This window comes from Pleurodeles waltl, chromosome 9, assembly GCF_031143425.1.
Source record: "Pleurodeles waltl isolate 20211129_DDA chromosome 9, aPleWal1.hap1.20221129, whole genome shotgun sequence".
Taxonomy (NCBI): Eukaryota; Metazoa; Chordata; class Amphibia; order Caudata; family Salamandridae; genus Pleurodeles; species Pleurodeles waltl.
In genome coordinates, this window is record NC_090448.1 from 1,122,893,125 (window position 1) to 1,122,907,357 (window position 14,233).

The 14,233-nt window shown below is 42.2% G+C and overlaps 1 protein-coding gene across 5 annotated transcripts in view; it reads left to right on the forward strand.

The window, feature by feature from the left end:
• The window catches only part of MTA1 (metastasis associated 1), a 555,902-nt gene that overhangs the window by 417,364 nt on the left and 124,305 nt on the right, over positions 1 to 14,233 (forward strand). For all 5 annotated transcript variants that reach the window (XM_069208854.1, XM_069208851.1, XM_069208852.1 and 2 more), the window contains exon 17: positions 3,059 to 3,094. In XM_069208854.1, coding sequence (XP_069064955.1) covers positions 3,059 to 3,094 — 36 coding nt within the window. The remainder of the gene's footprint in view (positions 1 to 3,058; positions 3,095 to 14,233) is intronic.

Here is a 14,233-nt window from a genome sequence, read left to right on the forward strand (position 1 = left end):
ATAACGGATGCTTCCACTCTAGGGTAGGGAGCTCATCTGGGGGATCTGGAGATCAAAGGCCTTTGGTCTCCAGAGGAACAGATGTTTCATATCAATCTGTTAGAGTTACGGGCTTTACGTCTGGCTCTCAAGGCCTTCCTCCCTTCCCTTCGTGGTCAGTCGGTACAGGTCCTGACGGACAATACTACTGCGATGTGGTACATAAACAAACAGGGAGGAGTAGGGTCGTACCTTCTCTGCAGAGAAGCTCTTCGACTATGGTCCTGGGCAAAGGACCATCAGATTTGCTTGGTAGCAAATCATCTGGCCGGGGTCTTGAATGTACGTGCGGACAGTCTCAGTCGCCAATTCTCGGCAGACCACGAGTGGCGTCTCCATCCAGATCAAGCCCGTTTGATCTTCCAAGGGTGGGGGTTTCCTCGGGTAGATCTGTTTGCCACTCTGGAGAACGCGCATTGTCCGTTATTCTGCAGCCTCCAGTATCCGATGCAGGGAGCGTTTCAAATAACCTGGTGCGGCCAGTTGCTTTACGCGTTTCCTCCCATACCCTTGATTCCTCGAGTATTGAGGAAGATTCGCCAAGACCAGGCACAAGTCATCTTAATAGCTCCGGATTGGCCAAGGAGGGTGTGGTACTCCGACCTTCTCCAACTCTCAATGTGCCCTCCGCTACGTCTCCCTTTCAGGGCAGACCACCTCTCGCAGTCGCAGGGGCAGGTTTTACACCCCAACCTCCAGAGTCTGCACCTACATGCCTGGAGATTGAACGGGGCAACCTGAGTTCCTTCTCTCTCCCGCCTGATGTAGTGGGTGTTATATTAGCGGCCAGGCGACACTCCACTAAATCTATCTACGCTAATAGGTGGTCTAAATTTGTTGCGTGGTGTGGAGAGAGGCAGATTGATCCCTTACATGCTCATCAATCTGACGTTTTGTCTTTTGCTCTGTCTCTAGCGCAGAAAGGTTGTGCAGTGGCTACCATTAAGGGTTATTTGTCGGCCTTGTCAGCCTTCATTTGTCTTCCAGACCAACCATCGTTATTTAAATCCCCTATTGTTATCAGATTCTTGAAAGGTCTTCTAAATAAATATCCTCCAAAACCATTCGTTATGCCGCAATGGGATTTGTCCTTGGTCCTGACTTTCCTTATGGGGTCCCCTTTTGAGCCTATGCATTCTTGCCCCTTAAGGTATTTGGTTATAAAAAAAGTTTTCCTGGTAGCTATAACATCTGCAAGGAGAGTGAGTGAGTTGCAGGCCTTATCGGTAAAGCCCCCTTATACAACTTTTTATGGGGATAAGGTGGTGTTGAGGACCAAGGCTGCTTTCCTCCCGAAGGTTGTTTCACCATTCCATTTGGCTCAGACAATTACTTTGTCCACGTTCTATCCTCCGCCTCATCCTTCTAAAGAGGAAGAAAGACTGCACCGTCTGGACCCAAAGAGGACGTTGAGCTTCTTTATTGATAGAACAAAGGATTTCAGGCTGGAGGATCAGCTGTTCATCGGGTACGTGGGCAAGAGGAGAGGAAAGGCAGTCCACAAGAGAACACTCTCCAGGTGGGTTGTTCTTTGCATTAAAATCTGTTACTCTTTGGCAAAGAAGGATCCTCCTGAGGGCATTAGAGCTCATTCCACCAGAGCTAAGTCGGCCACTTCGGCCTTGGCCAGAGGTGTTCCTGTGGTCGACATCTGCAAGTCCGCAACTTGGTCGTCCCTTCACACTTTTGCGAAACATTACTGTTTGGACTCTGAGGTCAGAAGGGACGGCCATTTTGCACGGTCAGTGCTGCAGGATTTCTTGGTTTGACCATTTAGGCACCCGCCACCGGGCGTGGTACTGCTTTGGGACTCTATTCATGAGGTGAGGAATCCACAGGTAGTTGTATCCATCAGAAGAACGAGTTACTTACCTTCGGTAACAACTTTTCTGGTGGATACATTAGCTACCTGCGGATTCCTCACGGTCCCACCCGCCTCCCCGTTGCCTTTCTGGTTTTACCAAGTAATCCTTGAGTGCGCTCCTCTTGGTCTTCAAGGTTGCAATAGATGTTGTATATATGGATACTTGTGTATATTTATCTGTATATATATATATGTATATATCTTTGTGTATATAAATGATTTGCATTTATTTGTTCATTTAAAAAAAAAAAAAAAGAGTTATATTAAATTTACAGCTATTCATTGCAATATTGTGTATTTTACAAGGTTATGGGATGTTGCCATGCTCTTTCATTGCATTGGGTTGTTCTCATGCACGTAAAAAATGTTGGTACTGACGTCGGCACGTCGGCGAGGACCTCTTATTGCCTGTATGACGTCAGACGGCGTCGCGTGGGCTAGAGTGACGTCCTCATCGACGTGCAGAGACTAGGAAGAAGATTTCCGTTGAATGCTGGCGCCATGGGAGTATTCATGAGGTGAGGAATCCACAGGTAGCTAATGTATCCACCAGAAAAGTCGTTACCGAAGGTAAGTAACTCGTTCTTTTGTGCCTTCTGCCTGTGCTGTACCTGTTGAGCATGTTTGAGGATATTTTGATTGCCATAACTGCCCTTGCTGTACCTGTCCAGTGTGTGTAAAAAAGCGTGAAATCTCCTGCCCTGTTCTGTTGACAGTGCCTTTCAAAAGCCAAATCTCTTTGGTTGCCAATTCTTGTTCATTAGTTCGTCATAACACAGGGATTGTTTGGTATTAGTCAGCTTAAAATGCATTTGTTATTTGAAATGACTTAAGTTACAATCTATATCCCATGTCTCCTAGCACATCCATTGACAAACACATTGGTGCTTGTGTATGTGTGTGTATGTATTCACACAAATGCTAATTTAGATTTAGGAACAGTTAATTGCCATACATAGGGCCCACTAGTCAATCTTTATCATTTAACCTTAATTCTGCTTATTAATTCACACTCATTCACAATTAATTCATTTTTTAATTGTCAAATTGATGTCCTATTTCTAGTATCCACTGGCTAGGTAGAATCATTACACTTACGAGGTTGATGATAGATGTGCAGATTGTGATGTTTTTATTTCTCTTCTGCATTTTTAGGCAGCATGAAGAAACGCCTTTTGATGCCTAGCAGGGGTAAGACTTCTAGGATTTAGTCAACTTCTACTACGAGTTTGTGATCTAGTTTTTAACTGTCTGCTTTTCTGTTTGATTTGTTTGTGCTTTGTGACTAGTAGTGCATGTGTCTGTGGCTAAATGTAGAGAGGGCAAGCATTGTCAACTTTAGGTTTCATCAAAGGGAAAGGGATGAGAGGCTGTTTCTTAATAACTAAAAATTTCAGGTGGGTGTATTCCAAAAAACATGCATCCTCTGATCCTATTGCATGCCCTTCCCAAACTGGCAAGCTGGTGTTTATATTATTCCCAAACACAAATTTACCCTTTGCAAAAGGGTTGAAAGTAAATATTATACAAAACTATATTTACCGAACTGGTGCACACACTGCTCATTTTTTTGTTCCGTAACCTTCCACAAAAAAGTTTAGTATCTATCTCAACATAGACAGCATCATAGAAAAGTAAGCTGTGAAGAGGCCTTGTATTCTTCCCCTAGCACTAGAAATTATCATATTCTACTTTTCCAACCATACTAAATCATTGTTCGTATTATTCTAATGTGTTCTTATAAAGCAACGCCTTTAAGAATAAGACATTTACAGACAGCGTTTAGTTCTACTGCAAGAGGTCACTGTGGTACCTAAAATTTCAACCATTTAATCTAGCTATTGGAATATGGACTTAGCTGCATAACAGCAAGAGGTCACATTGGGGTGGTGGGCTGGATCTCTGGCATGGTATGCCTGAAAGGACTGTGACATATTGGAAGCCTGGAAGCTGTAAAAAGTCATAATTCTTTTTATTTCAAACAAACGCTATTTTCCCGTTTTTAGCGGATCAGTTGTGCGCATTAAGAGAGACCTGTTATTCGCGGTTTCTGGAAAGAAAATGCTCTGAATGGCTTTGGGAAACTATTCTTCCCCGGTTGTTGTACATTTCTAAATGTCCTTGTGTATGTTCCCTCAATGAGCTCTGCAGTACTTCTAGATCACTGAATGTTTTTTCAGTTCCAGAGCTGGATAGTAATGTAACTGATCCTTGAATGTAAATCCCTTTTGTCAGCATGCCTTCTGCTCTGCCTAAGTATAGTTAATGGACTGTGGTGGCAGCATTGCTTTTTGTCAAGGACTGAAACCTTTTAAGCCTATCAATGTAATGGGACGATACACTGGCTTTCACCTATCACTGCCCTCCCAACCTCATGCAAATTCCTGTAACTGGCAGATCTTGTACTTCATTATACCTTGAACTTGTAGGAAGGATATCTTCATGTTTGTGGCATATGATGAACTATTTTAGGACTATATGGGTGAGTGCCTAAATCCAGTATACCTCAAACAGCTAGCTGCACAAGATGGTGATCTTCCTTGGGAAGGCTGATGTTATCCTTTTGGATATTCCAGCCTATAGAGTTGATACTGGTTGAAGTTGCGGCCAAGGTCTGGTGCTAGTCACCAGTAGTCAGCCTTCCTGAGGAAGGTTGTGTGTATCCTTGCTGCTTGGGTGATCTTGCTACAAGTACATTTTGACCCTAATCAGTAGTTCACAAGACTCAGACCCCTACCCATGAACGACCCCCTACCCATGAACGACCACCTACCCAAAACCTGATGTGTACTGGCACATCAGTTACCCACTGAAATCTGGACTCCAGTAGCTGCACATGTTCCCTTCCACTTTGCAGTGGTGCCCGGGCACCAGATCACCCCTACACCACCCCAAGGATTTCCTGAAAGCGCTTAAAGAAAAAAATATCTTGAAAGATATGATCCTGTTGGTTTGAGTGCTGGTTTTTTTTAATCAGAAAGGAGTTTTACATTCCTCAGGTTCCCATGCACAATATCTGCCATTGACTCCTCGTGCCTGGCATATCATTTGCAAGTATTTTAACATTGTTTCTCTCTGTTGGATTTCAAACTTCTACAACGTAGGATCTTATCTGATAGTCATAATTGTTGAATATTCCCACATATGCAGGGACCCCGAACACTCCCTTCATATATTAGTCAGTTTGAAATTGGAAGGAGATAACTCATTGTTGAAAAGTCTGGTTGCCCCTACTCTCTGTAGACAGTCAGCTTTTCCAGCATTTTTTCTGAGAGTGAAAACCACTTTTAAAAAGGCCTTAAGACCACATTGCAGCACCTAGCTGAAGATACGTGCAACTGTACACTAAATAACCTTTTACTTTCTGACTTAATCCATTTGCTCACTTGTGTTAGATATTAAAGATGCCAATTATAAACCAACAAATATCTGAAGTAGATGCCTTCTCCTGTGTGAGAGGGAGATAAGAGTTCTATTGCACTTTTTTGGAGGATAAATTTTACTTCCTGTTCCAAAACCAACAGCAAGTGGTTTGGTTCAAAAGAGATTCCCTGCGCACACATTGTATTAAGGTGCAATTCCAGTTCAGGATTCCTTCACAGTAAGGATGCATAGAAAAGCATATGAAGTTTAAGTCTTTTTATTGGCATACAATGTTAATCCTCTACAGCAGACACATGTTTTGTCACTTCTGTGACTTTTTCAAGGCTGTGAAAAGTACATAAAGAGATCACACTGTAATCTTACACCGATGTCAGGGATACAGACGTTAAACAGCTGTGTGAATACATCAAGAAGTTGGTGAATACCTATATAAGGGCAAAACTCATTCCACATACAAATATGGTGATTGATACTGAGTGCCCATTTCAAACACAAGTAGTATTGTGTATAGGAGTGGCGAAGAATTCCGCTCTGCCAGCGGAGTTTGTGGCATTTTACCAGCTCCGCCTGGAGAGCGGAGTTTTTTTTTTATTTTTTTTAATAACTCTGCAAAGTGGAGCAGAGTTTTTTTCTCTTGCGCGGCTCACCTACGTGAAGTTGGCAAGCAAGAGAAATCGCTCTGTTGGTGAGACAGATTTTTGAACACACGCGGTCATGGCTGGTCACGTCTGCCTGCATTGAGAAGGCTGGTGCTCGTGTTGAGGAAGTTGCTGCTCAAGTAGAAAATCTACTAGAGCTGCAGAAAGAAGTTTGCACACTCTGATGCTCCACATGATGATGTTCACACTGATTTTGAAGCACAGGAGAAACTCCTGGTGCTGAAAATCAGCGCAACTTAACCAAACTCTGCCTCTCACAGAACTCTGCATAGCATGGCAAAGTTATTTTGTCACTCGCAGAGTTCCTGGTAGCAAAACTCCATCCAGGCCTAATTGTGTATAGTTGATTTGGAAATGCGATAGCTCACTTTTAAGAAAGTGATTACCCAAGAAAACCAATGGGTTCCCACACTCCAGGGTAGAGATGACGTCATAGTACAGTAGGAAAGAAAAAGAACAAGAAGAAAGAAAAATGTAGATAGACTACTAATCATGCTAGACAAGAGGAAGGACTAACCTTATGATAATCTCCTGAAAAACCCGATTCAATGCCAGATGCAATATCTTCAAAACTGGAAAATGTACACGTCTGTACCAGTGACACCAGGAGTCTTAAACAAAAACAGTGTAGGACACATGGAAAAGTGATTCATGCCGACGGACCTTCTTCCTAGTAACAAGAAAGGAAACCCACAGGGAGGCTGTGTTGCTACTAGTCCTGTCCCAATCATGTGAGAATTCCAAATTCCAAACAACTTTACTAGTGTGTGGTCCTGGAGAATTGTACTTTGCTCCATGGAAACACCAAGATAAGTCTGCTGTCTATGCAAGAAAAGACAAAAACATGCACGGATGGGTGAAGTGCCCATCATGTTTTTTAACAGGCATTTCCAATAGCAAAATATTAAAGCTCCCAAGAGAATGAAGAGTTTGTACCTCGTGTCCGCTGAGGTGCGTTGTATTTTGACAAGCACACCTCAAAATAGCGTGAACCTGCTCTTAAAACGGCATACCAACATCAAAACTCAAAAATAGAAAACGGACTGTCCCCAGAGCTAGTCTACTACTGAACTAAAGTAAAGGGCGGACATTTTGGAACAGACTAACACGCTATAATTGTAAGTATTCTCTCCACATCTTGCCCAGTATTTGGTAAGGAGAGACCTCTGTAGTTAGGATACATATTGAAAAAGACAAACAATGGGGACCTGACTCCATGATACAAATGGAAAAGGAAAGAACAGCCATGTAATAGGTGGGACGTCAGTGAAGTGCTGTCACCCTTGCTGTAGCAGGAGAGAAAGAGAAGAAGAAGAGATGAAATGAAAACTGGGGGGAGTTCAATGTGAATATATAGGCAAATGATAAAAACTTAACCATTGAGTAAAAGAGTGGTCATTAAACTTTGAAGCCACATAACGATATGTATATGTCCAACAAGACACATAAGTTGTAAAAGTGAACACCTGTCAAAGAGCGATACAAATTCTAAGGAAAGAACAGTAAGTAGACATCATTACAAATATCAGTGATAGTTGTATAAATAACTGTGGTAGTTGTATAAAACTCAGCTCAACAAATTGAGAGTACCGAAAAGGAAACTTTGTGAGCGTAGACCCACAATGCTACTTACAGAAAGACGATGTCAGCTAGAGGTGTGATTACTGACAATAGTCAAAATCTTCAGATCGCAAGCCAATAAATTATAAAAGTAATGTTTATAATAATTGTAATATAATTCCACCAAAACTTATTGTATTTACATATCTCAATTTAAGTGCATATTTGTTGTTCACATGGTGCAGCCTGTTATGGTAAAAACCCTTAAATTTAAGCTCAAAACTAAAGTGCCCAAATGCAATAAGGTAAAACAAGACGGATTGTGCACATAAGATGCAATAAAATACAGTCCCTAAACCCTCCTTCTCTAGGCTTTATGCTATAACAGAGATCACATTATGGACTTGCAGAAAAGTGTGGTAAACCACACCAACAGTAGTCCAATTAATCTTAATCTGTTAGAATTGAATTGGTGCACATGTGGCAGATTCCATGATTAACTTGTTAGGAATACATGCAGTTTTCTATCCACTTTGAGGAGCACATCAGGGCAATCAAGAATAACAATCCCAACTACCCATTAGTGGTACATTTCAATACAGTCCTCAAGGGAATGGAAATAATAAATGTGAAATTCAGTGGACTGACACAGGTAGAAGTCCTAGACATGGCAATAGAACAGAAACATTGAGGACACTTGAAAGCAAATGGATAATTTGGTTACATGCAGTTGACATGGAACTCAATGTGGATAGAGAACCACGTGTATTCCTAACACGTTAATCATAGGATCTGCAACACGTGTACCAATTCAATTCTAACAGAGTATGATTAACTGGAAAAATTGTTGGTGTTGCTTACCGTACTTTTCTGCAAGTCCATAATGTGATCTCTGTTGTAGCCGAAAGCCTCACGAAAGAGGGCTTATCAGCTGTATTGTATTCCATTTTATGTGCACAATCTGTCTTGTATTGCCTTATTGCATTTGGGCACTTTAGTTTTGAGCTTAAGTTTCCCCATGTTTTTAATACAACAAAATGCACCATATGAACAACAGATATGCACTTAAATTGAGATATTGTAAATACAATAAGCTTTGGAATTACATTACAATTATAGTAAACATTACTGTTATGGCATGTTATCGGCTTGTGATCTGGAGATTTTGACTATTATTAATAATCATACCTCTAGCGGGCAGTCTTTCTGTACGCAGCATTGTGGGTCTACGCTTACCGAAAAGTTTCGGTTTCCTTACTCCTAATTTAAGTTGAGCTTTTTTTTTTACAACTACCACTGTTATTTACAACTACCAGTGATATTTGTAACAATGAGGTTTACTTACTGCTGTTCCCTTTGCATTTGTATGGCTCTTTGACGGGTGCTCACTTCTACAACTAATCGTCATGTGTCTTGTTGGACATACACAACTTCTATGTGCCTTTAAAGTTTCATGACCACTCTTACTCAATGGTTGTTTTTCAAACTTTGTCTGTATATTCATATTGGTCTCCCCCTGGTTTCATTTCATCGCTTCTTCCTATTCTTTTTCTCCTGCTACCGCACAGGTGACACAGCACTTCACTGTGTTCTCCCCTCCCCCATTACATGGCTGCTCTTTCTGTTTTTATACATATCGTGGGGTCAGGTCCCTGTTTTTCTTTTTCAATCGGTATCATGACTATTAAGGCCTCTGTTTAGCAAATACTGGGTAAGATACGAAGAGATCATATTTACAATTATAGCGTGTTACTCCATTCCAAAATGTCTGCCCTTTTACTATACTTCAGTAGTAGACTTGCTTTGGGGACAGTCCATTTTCTATTTTTGAGCTTTTAAGTTGGTGTGACTTTTTACAAAAGCACGCCATTAAGCGCAGGCTTGCGCTAGTTAGAGCTGTGCTTTTCAAAACATGCCATGCGGCACCGCTACTCAGCAGGTCCGAATTCTTCATTCTCTTGGGAGCTTTAAGATTTTTTCCATTGTAAATGCCAATTAAATCAAGATGGGCACTACGCATATCTGAACATGTTTTTGTGACCTTTTTTTTCATATTTTCATGCATAGACTACAGACTTGTCATGGTCTTTGACGGAGCGAAGTATGTTTCTCCAGGAGGGGACACTGCTAAGGTTGTGTCTGGGGGTAGGTTAATGGACATCGTTATCTCATTATCTATTTTTTTATTTAACTTTTTTTTTTAACTTGTTTTGGTTCGTGCAGTTGGCTTGACGTTCTCACAAACTGCCTTATAACATTTATTTATTTATTTTTTGTATTAGGCTCCTGGTAATGATTCTTGTCTACCTTTGAATTGTCAGCACAATCCGGATCACTTGCAGGTAGCCACTGCTATACTCCATATCATATGTCTTACAAACACTTAATTATGTGGTTGGTGTGCTGCTACACAAAATGTAAATACCTTTTGGCTTTTTTTTTCATCACAGACATTTGGATATTTTCATGGTCTTTTTGGGTGACTATATTCTTCTTTGAGATTGATGTTTCTGGAATTCTCACGTGATTGGGACAGGACTAGTAGGAACACAGCCTCCTGGTGGGTTTCGTTTCTTGTTATTAGTAAGAAGGTTCGTTGTCAAGGATCACTTTCCATATGTCCTACGCTGTTTTCGTTTTTATTTGACTCCTGGAACCATTGGTACAGACATGCACATTTTCCACTTTTGAAGAGATCTCATTTGGAATTGAATCAGGTTTTTCCGGAGATTATCATAAGGTCAGTCCTTCCCCTTGTCTAGCATGATTACTAGTGAATCTACTATTGTTCTTTCTTCTTCTTTCCTCCTGTACTATGACTTCATCTCTCCTCTTGAGTGTGGGAACCACACAGGTTTTCTTGGGTACTCACTTTCTTGAAAGTGAGCTATCACATTCCTAAATCAACTATACACAAAACTACTTGGCTTGGAGTGGGCTTTCTGTATCAATCACCACATTTGTATGTGGAACAGGTTTTGCCCTTACATAGGTAATCAACATCTTATTGACCTATTCACAGAGTTTTTTTTATTTTTTTTACTGTATGTGTCCCTGTCATTGATGTAATATTACAGTGTGAATTTTTATGTACTTTTTACAGCCTTGAAAAAGTCACAGAAGTGATGAAATATGTCAGCTGTAGAGGATTAACATTGTATGCAAATAAAAGGACTTGAACTTCATCTGCTTTTCTACGCATCCTTAATGTGAAGGGATTCTGAACTGGAATTGCACTTTACCTCAATATGTGTGGACGGTATCTCTTGTAAAACAAGTCACAGAGGTTCTCTATAGGACCACTGACCTTTTAGTAGTAGGGCTTTTATACCTGACCACCACCACACATACTGTATGTATTGCAAGTTACTATACCCACTACTACTATTAATTATCATAGTGGAGGTGCAGTAAACATACCACTACTACCTTTATATATCTCCAAGTGGTTTGGTGCAGGTTTTGGAGGAATGGATTGGGGGTGTGGGTATATAGCTGGTCTGCACGACTTGTTGGACCCATCTGTCAATAGTTAGTGTTCTCCACTTTGCCTGATGTTTTGATACACTCCCTCCAACTGGATGAGTAGCAGCATGCAAGGAATGAACTGTTTGACTGGGAAATATATTACGATGTGTATGAGTGCTGCTGCAGTTGGTCCCTTTCACCACCAGTTCTGTGTTGGTATTGAGACTGCTGTTTTTTGCTTTGCTGTCCTTGAACCTGTTAGTCAGATGACCATTGAGGGAATAGAACCCTTTGTTTAGGCAGAAACTTCAAAATCTGTCTTTTGGCATTGAGATTGAAAATTAGAGAATTTATTTTCTTTCCTTCTACCCGCTTTTAAGGTCTCACACTTTTTCTTTCATATTCTCTGTTTCCTTATATTTATGAGGGCAAATAAAACAGCTGTGGTAAAAGGCAGATTCATGGTTTGTAATAAGACACTGAGTTTAAGAATGTTAGACATAGCCAGGAGGTTTGATAGAAGGTATGCTATGGTAGGACTCTGTTCCTGCCAAATCTGCTGAATCTATTGCAGCGCTAATTGACTGGTTGGAGACAGTCTGCCCTCCTTGGACAATCTTTAAAAAGCCCTATTTCCTTTCCTTAGGAAGAGCACTGGCAAATGTGGCAAGAGACACCCATAAAATTCTGCCATATCTTCATAACAGTTCTGAGGTATTAGCTGTTAGGAAGGCCACAGCCACTGAACCACAGACCTTTTTGCCCACTGTGTCTATCTGCCCCTCTGTTTCTGGTGGAACTGCCTTATCAGGTGCAGAAGCATGTCTCTTACCCACTGTAGACCCTATGACTGAGTCAGGTTTGGCCTCTTGTCTAATATAGACTGGGTTTTACTCTGAAGGCTAAGTATTACTGACTTTATAAGTGGGATTTAAGAACTTTTCTTCGGCCAGCTCAGTGGGGAAAAAAACAGAAACCAAAGAGAATAGGTCTCAGAGAGGCTCTGGGTAGTAATGTCTTCATAAGACTGCTGTTTGCGGAGCTTGCTTCTGTATATTGTTTTGTGGTTCCTTTTGTTAGTGCCTCTTGAAACATTAGGTTCGGTGGCATGTGTAGCTGCAGATACACATGCTGTGCATAGTCCGCCGTCTGGTGTTGGGTCGAGTGTTACAAGTTGTTTTTCTTCGAAGAAGTCTTTTCGAGTCACGAGACCGAGGGACTCCTCCTCCTTGTTTGCATTGCGCATGGGCGTCGACTCCATCTTCGATTGTTTTTTTTCCGCCATCGGGTTCGGACGTGTTCCTTTTCGCTCCGGGTTTCGGGACGGAAAGATAGTGCCGAATCAATTGGAGGTGAGTTTCCACTTCAAAAATTAAAACTACTCAGCTTAATGCTTCCATAGTGATTTATTGAGAGAAAAAGAAAGGAGTAATCAGTTCCAAAGGTTATTAGTCCGGTGAATTTTTAACAATCTGGGAGCTGGAGTTCAGATCAAAAAATCCGCGAAATGACAGTCCAATCTGTTGATGTCACGGTTTGGGACAGATAGCAACATTCAGTAGAGGAACAGCCAACACGTGTTTCGCCCCTTGAGCGGATAGGCGGGGGCTTTCTCAAGGCTGTAGAGAATAAGAGAAATAAGTAACTTTCCAAACAAAATATGTTACCAAATAGAGAGCATGCTAGCCATGTGAATCATGCAGGGCATGTTGTGCTCCCGTTCGGTGAGGCCACAGAGTATCGAGATGTAATCCATGATAGATTTCCCCGTGTAAACCAAGGGCCATAGTCATAGGAAAGATGTGAGTTAAAGTAAGGCCAAAAATAAAATTAGGAGAGTTAAAAGTAAACTGCTCCTTGATTTGAGGGAGAAAACAGGGAACGAGTTTTGTGAGAGTGAGAAAAATGAAGAAATAAGAAAAAAAGTATTGTAGTCCTGTCTTAGTAATAAGTGAATACTAAGTATAGGCTGGCACTCACGTAATGTGAATTCATGCTCTACGAAGATTCATGTGAGCAAAAATTATTGCAAACAATCCTGTGAAGAATGTTAGTGTGAAACAAGAATAATAAAGAATTGGTACCGTACCCCATCCAGAACAAAAAGAATGAAATCTTCTGGCGTCAGTAGTCTTCGTAAAACTACGTCGGTATTGTTTTGTTCGGTATCGGGTTAGATAGAATCGACACCGAAAACGTGAAGAGCTCCGGTAGCCCTTTGGGGTAACTTCGACCCCCCGTCGGGGCCTGGTCGGCCCGACCGCGTGTAACATCGACACCGATGGAACGGACCCCGTTCCGATTCTGTCCTAAATGCCACAGCAAATATCCATATACAGACCAACATTTGGTCTGTAACTTGTGCCTGTCGCCCGAGCACAAGGAAGAGACGTGTGAGGCCTGTCGTGCGTTCCGGTCCCGAAAGACGCTCCGTGACCGAAGAGCCAGAAGGTTGCAAATGGCGTCCACGCCAACAGGACAACGTGGGTTCGAGGAACAAGGAGAAGAAGAGGAAGCCTTCTCCATCCATGAATCGGACTCGGAGGAGTTCGACGTCGAAGAAACCGTGAGTAAGACGTCGAAACAAGCACCACACGGGAAAACAGACAAGGCCCAGGGGACGCCACTGCCAACAGGCCATGGCTCAACCCATAAAATAGGTGACCGTCCATCGGCACCGAAAAAGGGCGAACTGGTGCCGAGATCGTCCGACTCGGGTCGAGACACAGGCACGCAGCAATCTCGGGACTGAGAAAGTGCTGCCGAAAAGGGTCAACGCCGGGACAGCGGAACCGAAGCTGCTCGACGCAGAGACAGCGGCACCGAGGATGATCGACGCCGAGAAAGCTCGACTACAAAAAAGAGAAAATTCTCCTCGGAGCCGAAAACAAGCAAAGACACAGTTTCGGTGCCAAAACGCCCTGCAACCAAACCGACTGCCAGCTCGTATTCAGAGGAACAATCACTGTCCTCTCAAATGCGCAAACACAGATTTGAAGAAGAGTTACAATCCACTGACGTAGACCACACCCAGAAGCGGATCTTCATACAGAGTGGGACAGGGAAGATCAGCACTCTTCCCCCAATCAGGAGGAAAAGGAGACTTGAGTTCCAAACACAAGAACAAACACCACAAGCAAAAGTGGTGAAGAAAGTAACTCCACCACCCTCTCCTCCACCTGTAACTCATACATCACCGGCACAAACTCCGTCACATTCACCAGCTCATACCACCATGAGCCAAGATGACCAGGACGCT